The sequence below is a fragment of the Serinus canaria genome, chromosome 27 (genome assembly GCF_022539315.1).
Source record: "Serinus canaria isolate serCan28SL12 chromosome 27, serCan2020, whole genome shotgun sequence".
Classification (NCBI taxonomy): domain Eukaryota; kingdom Metazoa; phylum Chordata; class Aves; order Passeriformes; family Fringillidae; genus Serinus; species Serinus canaria.
In genome coordinates this window covers 244768-257541 of record NC_066340.1, presented here as the reverse complement: position 1 = coordinate 257541, position 12774 = coordinate 244768, and the positions used below count along the sequence as shown (strand labels likewise).

Here is a 12774-nt window from a genome sequence, read left to right as displayed (position 1 = left end):
GTGTCAGATTTACCTCCAGGGCGAACTTGCCCTGCTCGGCCTTGCCCACGGGCGTGTAGACGCGCACCAGCACGCCGTCCTGCGAGCGCGCCTCCACGAAGTCGTACTCGCCCACCACGAAGGCCACCAGGTAGGTGGACATGACGGGCGAGCGCGCGAACTTCACCTCCACCAGGCTCTCGTCGTCGGGGTACGGCCGCCGCTCCAGCACGTTCTGGGGACACACGCACGCACACGGCCCCAAAACGGGGAGTTTTTACCCAAAAGCTGAATTTTACAAAGCAAGGAGCTCGAGAGGCTGAGGGAGGTTTGGATTCGAGCAGCTCCTTGTGTTAGGAAAGGGAAGGTCGGGTCTAATTAACAAGGGAAGGTCGGGTCTAATTAACAAGGGAAGGTCGGGTTTAATTAGCAGAGAAAGTCCAGGTTTTTAGTAAATAATTGTAGGTTTTTAGCAATAAAAACCCTTTTGTGGGTTTCCTTTTTCCAAAGGGAAAGCCCCAAAAAGCAAGGAAACAAGAAAGAAAAAGCCAAGGGAAAAAAACAAAAACAAAACAAAAAACCCCCAAAAACAAGGAAAAACCCCAAATTTGAGGGATTTGATGTTTTCAAGCATCAGGGGAAGTGTCCCATCCCAGCTGGAGGTGTGATTTTATTGCCATAAAGTATTAATAAATAACATTAATATTAACTATTATTTCTTTATTAATATTAACTATAATGTAATATATTTCTGATATACCGTAATTGTAATTATATGTGATATAAATATTACAATATAATTATGGTATATAATAAATAGTATATATAAAATTTTTATATAGTATATTTATTTTCATATATTTCTAGTGATAATATTAGCATATTATTGATATGATAACAATTTTTTATTTATATTTAAGTTATATCTCATTAGGAACTAAAGAGCATCAATCCCACCCCAGCAAGCCTTTTAAAACAGGCTTTATTTATTTATAAATAAATTATTTATATTTATATTTATATTTATATTTATATTTATATTTAGTATTTATATTTATATTTATTTTTATATTTATATTTATATTTATAAATAAATAAAGCCTATTTTAAGACCCATTCTTCTCCAGCAGCATCACCCAAAAACACCTGCAGGCAGCCAATCAGAACTGCTCCTTTGTGTTTGTTTGTGTTTATTCTGTGTTTATTCCACATTTTGTCCCAGCTCTGGACAGAAACCCAGAGAGCAAAACTCACCCAGGATTTTTTCCCAGTCCCTCTTAATGGAGCAGCACAATAAATTAATTTTGATTTCATTTTTTTAAAACCACCAGGTTTGTCCTGACACCAAACTTTGTGTTTCTCTCCCCATTTATTGCAGATTTTATTCCCAGCTGTTATCAAGTCAGGTTATTAATTACCAACGGCATATTTAATTAAAACATTTAGAAACTTACCATATTTGACAAAGCTACTCTGTCTTTGGGAACCACCAAGGAAATGTCAAACGTTGCTTTAATTGCAGGCTCATCCCAGCAAGGGAAAGCTCTGCGAGCATCAGTGGCCTGGAATAAGAGAGGGGAACAGATAAACCACAGCAGATCGGGACAGAAACCTCAGAAATTCCCTTTATTTCCAATCCTGGCTGCTGCTCCCCCGACCTCGGAATCAGCTTTTCATTCTTCTGTCACTCCCCATTTCAAACCAAAATTTGTCCCAAGTGAGCCCCAGGAATGCCCTGACCCTGAGCTTGGCCTGAGGAGGGACAGGGAGGGACAGGGAGGGACAGGGAATGGGAACTCTGACATCCATCCAGAGGGGATGGAGCAAGGTGAGAAAAGGTGTCCTTGCCTGTTGCAAGCACAAATCCTGGTCAGATATGAAAATGAAAATGAAAATAAAAATGAAAATAAAAATAAAAATAAAATGAAGATAAAAAAGAAAATTAAAAATGAAAATGAAAATAAAAATAAATAAATATTAAAATTAAATTAAAATAACTATTAACATTAAAATTAAATTAAGATTAAAATTAAACTTAATTTAAAATAAATTTTAATAAGATTAAAATAAAAATTTAAATAAAAATGTTTTTAATAAAAATTTTAAAATAAAATAAAAATGAAAATGAAAATGAAATTAAATTTAAATTTAAATAATTTAAAATAAAATGAAAATGAAAATGAACATGAAAAGAAAAAGGAAAATGACAGTACAGCTGCAATGGGAATGCCAGTGGAAATGGCAGCAGAAATAGAGGAGACCCCAGCCCCCCCAGGGCTGACCTCGAACTGGGTGACGGCGGCGTAGCGCGTGTCCCCGCCCGGCGTGCTGTACTTGCTGCGGTAGAAGCCTTTCATCTTGTCGTTCAGCTCCCCCACAAAGTCGATCTTCAGGGTCCCTGTCCCTGCAACAGAGCACAGGGCTGGCGAGGGCAGGGGCTCAGCCCTGGGGCTCCCCCAGGACCAACCCACAGCTCCCCACAGCAGTTCTGGAATGTTCTGAGCAGAGCAGGCACCAGGAGGGACCCCCAGGGCTCCATCCTCCACTGGAGCCTGGAGCCGAGCCTGCAAACCCCGGGAATTTGGGAATTGGGGCAAATCTCAGGGAATGCTCGAAGCCAGGATGGAGCTCTGGCCCCAGATCTGTGCAGAGAGGGAAACCTGAGCTGGCCAAGATCCCACGGGATCAAACACTCCAGCTTCATCATCACCATCACCATCCCACGGTCCTACGGCTCTTTATCCAGATGAAAGTATAAAAAAATAATTCATTTCCAGGGGAAAGAGTTTTATCCAAAATGAGAAGCTGAGTTTGGCAGCCAAGGGGAGCTGGGACAGCTTCAGACAAACCCCAGGGTGGGCAGGGAGGAAAGCCCTGCACTAACCCCAAAGTTTCTGTGCCCAGAGGAGAGGCAGGAGCAGGGAAACCATCCCTGCCCAGGGCTGGGGGCAGATTTCAGCACAGATCAGCTGGGAAACCATCCCTGCCCAGGGCTGGGGCAGATTTCAGCCCAGATCACCACAAGCTGCAGCCCCAGAGGCTCCAGAGCAGAGAGGGGATTCAGGGATGGAGCTGCTGCCCCAGGGCAAAGGCCCAGCAGGGAGGCTCTCACCTTTCTGCAGGGTGCTGGGGAAGGACAGAGTGACCTTTTCATCCTCGTTCTGGTAGTTGAACCCTGTGGCGTGAACCTCTGGAAAGGGAAAAACATCGCTGGGATCAGAACCATCCTGGAAAGGGATTGGGCTCCAAACTCTGCAAATCCACCCAAAGCAGCCGAGCTGACAGCTCAGAGTTAATTCTGAGTGATTCTGTGAGGAACTGCAGGAACAACCTCGTGGTGGGAGCTCAGGAGTGAAAGTTGGGCTGAAAACCCTGCAGGAAAAATGGGATTTGTGTGCCCCAGATCTCTCCCACCAGTGCAGCAGGATTCCCATTCATTATCCCAAACAGGATGCTTGGATTTATTTACCTCATTTGTGGCTCTCACTTTGAAAATCCCATTAATCTCCACAGCAATGGGTGGGGGGGTTTGCTTGGATTTAACCACAAAATAAATGTTGATTTTATTTCAGAAATTACTTCAGAAGCAGGGCCCTGCTTTGGGGTTCCTGCCCTGCTCAGGCAGAGGATCCCAAAAGCACCAGAAATGAGGGAATTTGGTATTTACACAGCCCAGGAGCTGTTTGTGGATGCAAAAATCCAAACTGTGGGGCCAGGCTGGGGATCTGCAGGGGGATGGAACTGTCCTGGAGCACCTGGTGCTGCTTCCTAATTCATCACCCCCTCCAAGGGGATGAGGATCTGTCCTGATCCAGCAAAAACCATCTGGGATGACCCCAGAGAACCTCACCCTGCAGGTCCTGCCCCCTGCACGCCCCACCAGGGCTGCAGCCTGTAGGAAATGATCCTTCAGGAGCTCAAAGCTGCTCCAGCTGCCTCGGCAGGCCCGGACACCTCCCGCCCCAACAACCCTGCCACTCAGCCCGGTGACAAAGCCGGCTGAAGTGACACTTTCGGCCACAAAAGGACTCGATTTCCCGCTCAGGTGTCGCGCCAGGGCTCGGGTTTCAGCCCAGCACCCTGCAGGACAAGGAGCCTGGGATTGTCACTGCGACCTCCAGGGCTGGTGACACCGCAGCAGGGTGAGCTGGGATTGTCACTGGGACCTGGTGACACCGCAGCAGGGTGAGCTGGGATTGTCACTGAGACCTCCAGGGCTGGTTACCCTGGGTTTGTTTGGTTTGGGGAGGTTTTGGGGTTTTTTGGTTGGTTGGTTTTTGGGAGTTTTCTTTGTTTTTGTTTGTTTTGGTGCTGTGTTTTGGGGTGGTTTTGGGGTTTTTTTGTTGTTTGGTTGGTTTTTGGGAGTTTTCTTTGTTTTTGTTTGTTTTGGTGCTGTGTTTTGGGGAGGTTTTAGTTTGGTTTTTTTGGTTGGTTGGTTTTTGGGGGGTTTTGTTTGTTTTTGTTTGTTTTGGTGCTATGTTTTGGGGAGGTTTTTAGGTTGTTGTTTTGTTTTTTGGGGGGGTTTTGTTTGGTTTTTTTGTTTGTTTTGATTTTGGTTTTTTGCCTTTTTTTCTGTTTTGTTTAAACTCCTTATTGAATGGCAGTAATTTAATCCAGAGCAGCAGAAGCAGGGAGCAGCCTGGACAATACTTTTTGCTGGAGTGGAAGGAGCTGCTCCTGGCCAGGCTGCCTGAATTCCTCGGGCTGGGAACAAAAGCTCCTGGAGGGACCAGCCCAGCTCTGGAGTTTGGCACTGCAAGGTTGCAGTTTAATCACTTGCACATTACAGCACAGGGAAAGGAAATCTGCTGGTGGCTCTGGGAGCTGGAGGGAAAAATGGGGTTTTTTATTTTTATTTTTTTGCCATGGAGAAAAAGAAAATAAGAAAGGAGAAAATGAAAATAAAGGGAGGAAGCCCCCAGGAGAAAGAAGTGTTACCACTTAAATCAGGAAAAACCACAAAATAGGAGGGACTGCTGCAGGTTTGAGGTGTGAAATGGGAGCACCTCAAGTGCTGGAATAAATCCTGCAGAGGGATCCAGCCATGGACAATCCCAAACCCTGCAGCACCCCCAGGTGGCTCCCAACAGGGCCTGGACCCCCAGCCAAGACAAAGCTGGGAGCAAACCATGGAAACTTTTCAAAATGGAAATTTTTCAAAATGGATTTTTTTCCAAGATGGAAATTTTTCAAAATGGAATTATTTCAAAATGCAATTATTTCAAAATGGAATTATTTCAAGGAACCCTTCTGTGGTGTGGAGAAGTCACAGGTAATTAAGGTTTAGGTTTGATTTTTTTTGGTTGGTTTGGGTTTTTTGGTCGGTTTGGTTGATTTAGTTTGGGGTTTGGGTTTTTTTGGTTGGTTTGGTTCTGGGATTTTTTTTTTTTTTTTTTGGTTGATTTGGTTTTGGTTTTGGGTTTTTTGATTGGTTTCTTTTGGTTTTTTTGTCTGTTCTATTTTAACCACCACCCAAACCTCTGGTGTAACACCCAGGCCCATCCCCACCACACTGAGCAGGAAAACACCAAAATCATGAATTCTGCCCTCAAAAACCTCCTCAGCCTGAGTCCAGCCCAGCCCTCCCTGCACAAACAGCCCCTGGGATGCTGGGATTCCCAGAGGAGCTGCCAGGAAATTCCCAATTCCAGCAGGATTTCCCAGCTGAGAGAGGATTCCCAGGGAGCTCCAAACTCTTCACACCCCGAGGGTGGAACTCAATCCCTTCAGGAATTGACATTTCTGGAAGCTCCAGCTCCCCCTGAGCCAAGGCATCCACCTGGACACGTGCACACCTCGGTGCTAAAACCCACGGGGAATGGTAAAAACCCCAACAGCTCTGGGCAGAAAATAAACACAAAACCAGGCCGGCAGTTTGAACCCAGCCCGTGGTGTGAGCAGCTCTGGCAGCTCCATGGCAGCACTGCTGGCACAGGGGGAGCCCAGAGCCCTCCCTGGCACTCTCAGTTTTGGGATGAAACTGAGGAATTTTGGCTCCCCAGAGCTCAGGCTCTGCTGGTTTGGTTCTTGCTGCTCCTTGGTGGATTACACAGCAAAAATTCTTCACTTTGACTTTAAAGCTGTGGGGATCCTCCCTCAGCTTCCTGTCAAATATTGGGCAATAATCTGATTTCCCTGCAAATCTGCATTACAATTCCAAAGTCCTGCCTCAGCTGTGTCCATCACACAGTGGGAGGTGTCCCTGCCGTGGCAGGGGTGGCACTGGGTGGCATCTGAGTCCAGATCTGCAGCCGGGTCTGTGGGCAGCCTCAGGGCAGGGGGCACAGGGGAAAAACCAAATTATTCTGCACTAAAATCTCCAGGTCTGCTCCTTAAACTGGGAGCTGGGATCTGCTAAATAACACCTCCTTCCCACAGCTGCTTTTCAGGCCTGGAAAGGAGATCAATTCCCAATTATCTGTTATTTTTAGCGAGGGTGAGAGGGATTCCTGCCCCCCGAGGGAAGGGTGACAGTTCTTTATGACCACCACCAACTCCTCCCTCCCCATCCTGCAGATCTGGGCTGTGCTGGGCTCCTCTCTGGGCAGCACTCACACAATCCCAGCCCAGGCTGGGCACGGTGGGAGCCCCTGGACCTGAATCCACAGGTGCCAATTCCACATTTTCCTTCCAAAGCCATTCTGCCCTTGGCACCTTCCCAAATGCCACAGATCTGGTTTTAACCCCTGGAGCCTGGGTTGATAAAGGCAATTCATTATTTCTAAAATATTTTTTAAATTTTCATTTAAAATTTCTAAATATTTTTAATTTTTAAACTATTTTAATTTTAATTATTTATTTTAATTATAAATTTGGATTATACTTATTTTAATAATTTTAATCTTATTACTTTTATTCCTTTTATTATTTTCATTCTATTATTTTCATTCTTTCTTTTCATTTTATTCATTTTAATATTATTAACTTTAGTATTTTCACTTTACTCTTTCCATTTTATTATTTCCATTTCATTCATTTTAGTATTTTTAATTGTATTTTTTTCCCTTTTATTCTTTTCCTTCTACCTTAAATACATTAATTTTATATTAATTCTGTTTTTAACATGAATTGCAACACAGCTGCAGCAGTTTGTGAGTGCCAGAGTGCCATTCTCTCCTAAACTCCTCATTAATCAATGCCCAGCAACCAGGCAGGGCAGGGCAGGGGCAGCCTGAGGTGCCAGGGGACAGCCCCGAGCCCTTGGGGACACGTTCCCAGCCCTGTGGCCCCGTTCCAGGATCCCTGCCCGGCCCTTCCTGAGCTCAGCTCTGCTTTTCCACACCCGCCCTCCTGCCAGAGCAGCTCCCTCACACCCAAAAATCCCTCAGAGCCCAGAAAGAAACCAAACCTGTTCAAGGGCAAAGCTGGGCGGGCACCTTCTGCCTGGCACCCTGGGGCTGCAGAGCCCTTGGGCTGGGAGGGACCTCAAAGCCCCGGTGCCACCCTGCCAGGGCAGGGACACTGCCACTGTCCCAGTGCCACCCTGCCAGGGCAGGGGCACCTCCCACTGTCCCTGGGTGCTGCCTGCCCTGGCTCTTCCCTGCACAAATCCACAGGGTGGCAGAGCTGGAATCATCCCCAGCTGTGCCCACTGAGAGCCCCAGGAAGGCTGTGCCCACTGTGAGACCCTGGAAGGCTGTGCCCACTGTGAGACCCTGGAAGGCTGTGCCCACTGTCAATATTTGATTTTGTCAACATTCCCAAATCCACAGGCACAGGTGATGTCCTTAGAAGTTTATACACTATCCAGATATCAAAATGATATCAAAGCAGCCCAGCATCCTCTGCCTACACTCCTCAGGAGAGGTGGAGGAGACTGAAGGAATTCCTTTCCCATAACACAACTGAAGGAATTCCTTCACCATAACACAACTGAAATAATTCCTTCACCATAACACAACTGAAGGAATTCCTTCACCATAACACAAATTAAGGAATTCCTTCACCGTCACACCACTGGCAGCCATGAGAGCCAGCATGGAATCAAGATAAGGAATCCTGCACTTCCAGGGGCGGGGCTGGGCTTATCAAACCATGACATCATTTTGTTATCAGAGCTGCTGGCAGCAGCTGCAGAGGCAGAACCGAAAGCGGGCAGGGCTCCCACCTTCGTCTCCTTCCGGGGCGTAGGACGCGGTGATGATGTCGATGTCGGCGCAGTTCATCACGATTTGGTTGGTTGCATTTTTCACCTGCAAGAGAAACTCCATCAGCACCAGGAGAAACGGGAATTCTCACCTCTCATCCATCCCCAAAGCACCTCCAGCTGTTTGGAGGAGAGCGGGGTGTTCGGGGTGGTGAAGGAGAAGGAGGCATTGCAGAGCACGAGCTGTGCTCAGCCACTCATCTCCACTGGGAATTATTTAATGCTGGGTAAAAAACAGGGCTGGAAACTTCACAATGGGGCCCTTGTGCAGGCCTGGGAATCCAAACCCAACAGAAACAGATCCTGAGCCCATCAGCCTCCTCTGGGGCGGCCTAAGGGCCACCAGGGCGAAAATCTCTTCTGGAGATAGCAGCAGCACAACCTCTGTGCGTGCTGTCAGAACTGCTCAGCTCCAAAACATCTGCCAGGAGATTCTCCTTCCCTTCCCTGGGAGCTCCCTTCTGCCAGCTCTTGGCTCCACATCTTTGCTTTATTTACCCAGTGCCAGCTCCCAGCGTAGGAATAAACCGTGGGGCTGTGCCAGCTCTCTGTTTGAATGCGAGAGCTGAATACAGAGGAATTCAAATTAAATAAAAATTAATTACAAAGGGGTAAAATATTTGGGAGTTAAACCAGGGAGTTATTCAGAAATTTATGGCTGGAACCACCAGAATGATCAGGCTGGATCGAGCTGGGGATCCTGCTTGCCCAGGACAGGATTTCTAGCAGAGGCACCAGCAGCTTCTTAAATAAAGGAGTAAAACTTTCTGTAACAACCAACCAGATTTAACACAGGCACGAAGAAATTGCTTCCTACCCCAGAATCAGCTCACTGAAGCCTGAGAAACTGCATCCCTTTGTTGTTTTCCCCACAGTTATACCCTGAAAAAGCCCTGTGACACCTGGAGCCATCCGGGCAGGTATCCAGGTGGGAGGCAGGAACCGCTGGAGCTGCCTCCAGGAGGGAGCAGAGGGAGGAGCAGCTCTGCTGGGAGGAACACCTGGGAGCAGAGGGAGCAGAGGGATTGTTCAGCCTGGCAGGAGGCAGGAAGGAAATGGAAGGAATTGCCAGGAGTGCCAGGAAAAGGGGGAAAGGGGCTGAACTGCCCGAGGACAGGGCTGCTGGGATGTGAGGAGGAATCCTCCCCTGGGTGTCCCAGAGAAGCTGCGGCTGCCCCAGACCCCTGGCACTGCCCACCAAGGGCCTGGCAGGTGCCCTGCCCAGGGCAGGGTGGCACTGGCTGGCATTTCAGGGCCCTTCCAACCCCCAGCCACAACTCCCAGCCCCTGTGTGCCTCAGGCCAGCTCACAAATGACCCTTTGATTTGTTTGTAAAGCCACAAGAAAAGGCCCAGGTGTCCCCCAGCCCTCCCTGTGCCACCAGGGGCTGGGACAAACCTGGAATGTTCCTCAGTCCTCTGGGACAGAAACCCCAAATCTGAGTCATTTCATGGAGGGATTTAAATTTGAGGTTTCACAGGGGGAGGATGGTCCAGCCACGAGCCACCCCTCCTGCAGGAGGCCCAGCCCCAACCCAGCCAGGAGTTCCTCCTTGACCTCTCTGACCTGACAAACGTCCCTGGCTGATCCCCAGCCGTGGAATTGTTTCATTAATAAATATTATCCCAGAAATATTGTCTATTTGCACTTTTTGAGCAGTGACTGTTGGTGCTCCTGCTCCCCTGCAGGGTGTCACACCGAGAGGTGCAGCACGGCTGTGTTCACCTCCCGATGGAATTAAAATCAAATTAATTGTCATTAATGAACCCAACCTGACTCTGAAAACAATGTCTTTGCAAAGCACTGGGAACAGGTCAAACAGCTGAGGTGACACAGGGTAGATCTGATTTTCCCAGGAAAGATTTACAACCTGAAATCCAATTTTTTTTTTTTTTTTTTTTTTAAATTCTGAGTGCATTAAACTGAAAAGTTACAAAGCTCCCCCAAACCCAAAAATCAAAGCTCAACAGTTTTTACCACAGCACTGGAGCTTGGGGGGGTTTACAAGGTTTTTCTAAAACACAGAAAAATCAGGATGAGAAAAGCTTTTTCTAAGAGTCTGGAGAGCTTTATTCAGTCTGTAAACCCAAATCTCTCTGGATTCGGAGCTGTCCAAATTGCAGACAATGTGAGTTTAACAATGGGCTTGATCTTTAAAAAACAACTTTTTCCAGGACACAGCTTTCAGTGGAGCACTGTGCCTGCAAAATAAGAAAGTTTAGGTTTAAGCAGAGAAAGTCCAGAGGGGCTCCTTAAACAGGAATTCTCAATTTTTGGCTATTTTTGCCTCACTTCCTACCAATATCAAGCCAGTTTTAGGAGAGGGCAGCATAGAAGAAAATATTTAAAATGAGCCAGGAGGGTAAAAAGTTCATTTTCCTAACTATCCAAAAAAAGGGGTGAGACTCCCTGCACAGGCAGAGATCCTGCCCACAGAGCTCAGCACCTTCAGAGAATTTAATTCCCAGGGGAAAATGAATTTTCCTGTTGCCAGCCAGGCTCCAGCAGGAGCTCCTCCCAACTCCACGGAGGTGCAGCCACACCTGTGAGAGCAGAAACACAACAGGAGCAGAACCTGCCCCAGCACTTGTGGCCAGCAACAGCTCAGAAATGAATTCATTGCAAAAATGAATTTTTATCCCTCCAAAAGCCACGCTCTGGAAGGCAGATCTGCTGCTAATGCAGTGGGTTTTATGTATTAAAGGCCAAAAAAAGCAGATTTCTGTACAAGGCAGAAGCAGCCAGCAACGTGTGGGGTTGTCACCCTGCCTCAGCTTGCTCTGGAATATAAAATACAAAGAAATAAATAAATAAGAAATACACTTTTCAGCAAGGAGAATGAATTAATTTAATGGAATTAATTGAGAGAAGAGCAGTTCTGCCCAGCTCAGAAACCAGGTGGGCCAAGAGGAATCTCTGCAGGGCAGGAAAGGCTCAGGATTGTAACTCCTGCCTTCTGATGAATTAAAAACACTGAATTAACCAGCATTCAAACACTGTTGTGAGGTCAGACTGAGGCACCATGAGCAGGGAAGGGAGAACTCATCCAGCAGGAGAAAACAGCTGAAATCCCCCCAAAAGTTCAATATTTGATGGAAGAAAAGTTAAAAATGCCAATTATTTAGCTCTGCCAAACGAGACCTAAAGGTGCTGTAAAGCTTTTGGTGGCCAAAGCAGGAAAGGATTTGATGGAAATATTTTTTCCAATTTTTTAGGGTAGCAGAAGCAGGGATTTGAACTCCAGCCTAGGTGCATCCAAAGGGATCTCCTGGAGCCAAAATTAATTCCAGATAATTCCAATCTTGTCACACGGCTCCAGAGCCCTTTTCTAAAAGCAGCACTACAACAACTGCCAGTGTTTTTAGCAATTTTCTCTCTAAAAATAGACACCTACATTTACTCTGGATTTGTGTTCCAGGGCGTGTCTTTTGTAAGAATTCAAACCTTCAATGAGGAGAGCAATAAAGAGATTTATTAACCTGCGTCTCCAGCAAACTCCAGGGGCCAAGGAGCCCAATTAACAACGCCAGGACTAATTGGCCCACTGGAAAACTTCCCTTGGTTCCAGAGCACATCCAGCTCAAGAGGTGTGGGATTCACTGGGATGAGTAAATCCCTTTTGTGACTGCTGCAAATCCACCCCACTCCTGGGAATTAAGGGGCTCAAGGACCTTTTGGGGAGGCAAAAGAGGGAAAAAAACCCCAATTTTTGATCTGATGGCATGAGGAGAGCTCTGAGGCTCTCCAGGCCCTCTGACCTCCACTGCAGGTTTAATTTCACGTGGTGGAAATGCAAATTCCAAGGCTGGACAGCTGAGGATTGATCCCCACTGGATCAATCAATCAATCAATCAATCAATCAAGCTGCTGGAGCAGCTCCCCACTCCCCAGGAGCACAAATACTACACCTGGCCAGGGCTCCCCTCCAGAGCCACCATTAATCTTTAACCAGCTCCATGCCTTCCTCAGGCAGCAGCTATTGCATCACCAACCCTTAAAGAGCAGCAGCCGAGCAGTTGAACATTGCCAAACCTGCCAGGGATGCACTAAATGCTGCAGCAGGCACCTGAAAGGGCCCAGGTTGTAAATTCCTCCCAGATAAGTTGTTCTACCATCAGGGAACACTGCTGGAGTTTCCAGGCAGGGAGTGAGCCAGCTCCAAGGAAGGGAATTGGTGGGCAGGGGAACACCAGGAGGCTGAGGCAGCCCTGCCCTCACAGGTGATCCTCTCAGCACTGCAAATCCCATCTGAAAGCCCAGAGCTGGAGGCAGCTTTGTTTCTGCTGCTGGACAACGCCAGGGCCACACATCCCTTCTTTGTTCCAACCCTCCCAAGAGCCAAAAAGTGGGAAAAAAAAGAAAAAAATAAAGTCTGACCCAGACATTGAGTAATGCAAGTGCCCTGTGCTGATAACCAGCCCTGAGAGCCAAGGCTGGCGTAATTAAAGCTCCAGCTAACAGAGGAATAATGAAAATGAACCATTTCCACCCCACAATCTTAATTGTGCTCGTGGAGAGGCATCCCCACGCCCTCCACAAATCAAGTTTAAATGCTGGGAGATGACATAAGTGGCAGAACAATCACAGGAGTGTGAGCAGGAGACTCTGTTCCAGCTCTGGCTCTCCCACAGCCACACTCTGTCCCAGCT

The 12774-nt window shown here is 47.1% G+C and overlaps 1 protein-coding gene across 1 annotated transcript in view; it reads right to left on the bottom strand.

Annotated features, from left to right (window-relative positions):
- Positions 1–12774, bottom strand: part of NPEPPS (aminopeptidase puromycin sensitive) — a 29479-nt gene that overhangs the window by 13316 nt on the left and 3389 nt on the right. The window contains exons 2-6 of the mRNA XM_050985856.1: positions 8087–8171; positions 3092–3169; positions 2262–2383; positions 1434–1541; positions 14–214 (exon numbers count right to left, since the gene is read on the bottom strand). Of these exons, the coding sequence (XP_050841813.1) occupies positions 14–214; positions 1434–1541; positions 2262–2383; positions 3092–3169; positions 8087–8171 (594 nt within the window). The remainder of the gene's footprint in view (positions 1–13; positions 215–1433; positions 1542–2261; positions 2384–3091; positions 3170–8086; positions 8172–12774) is intronic.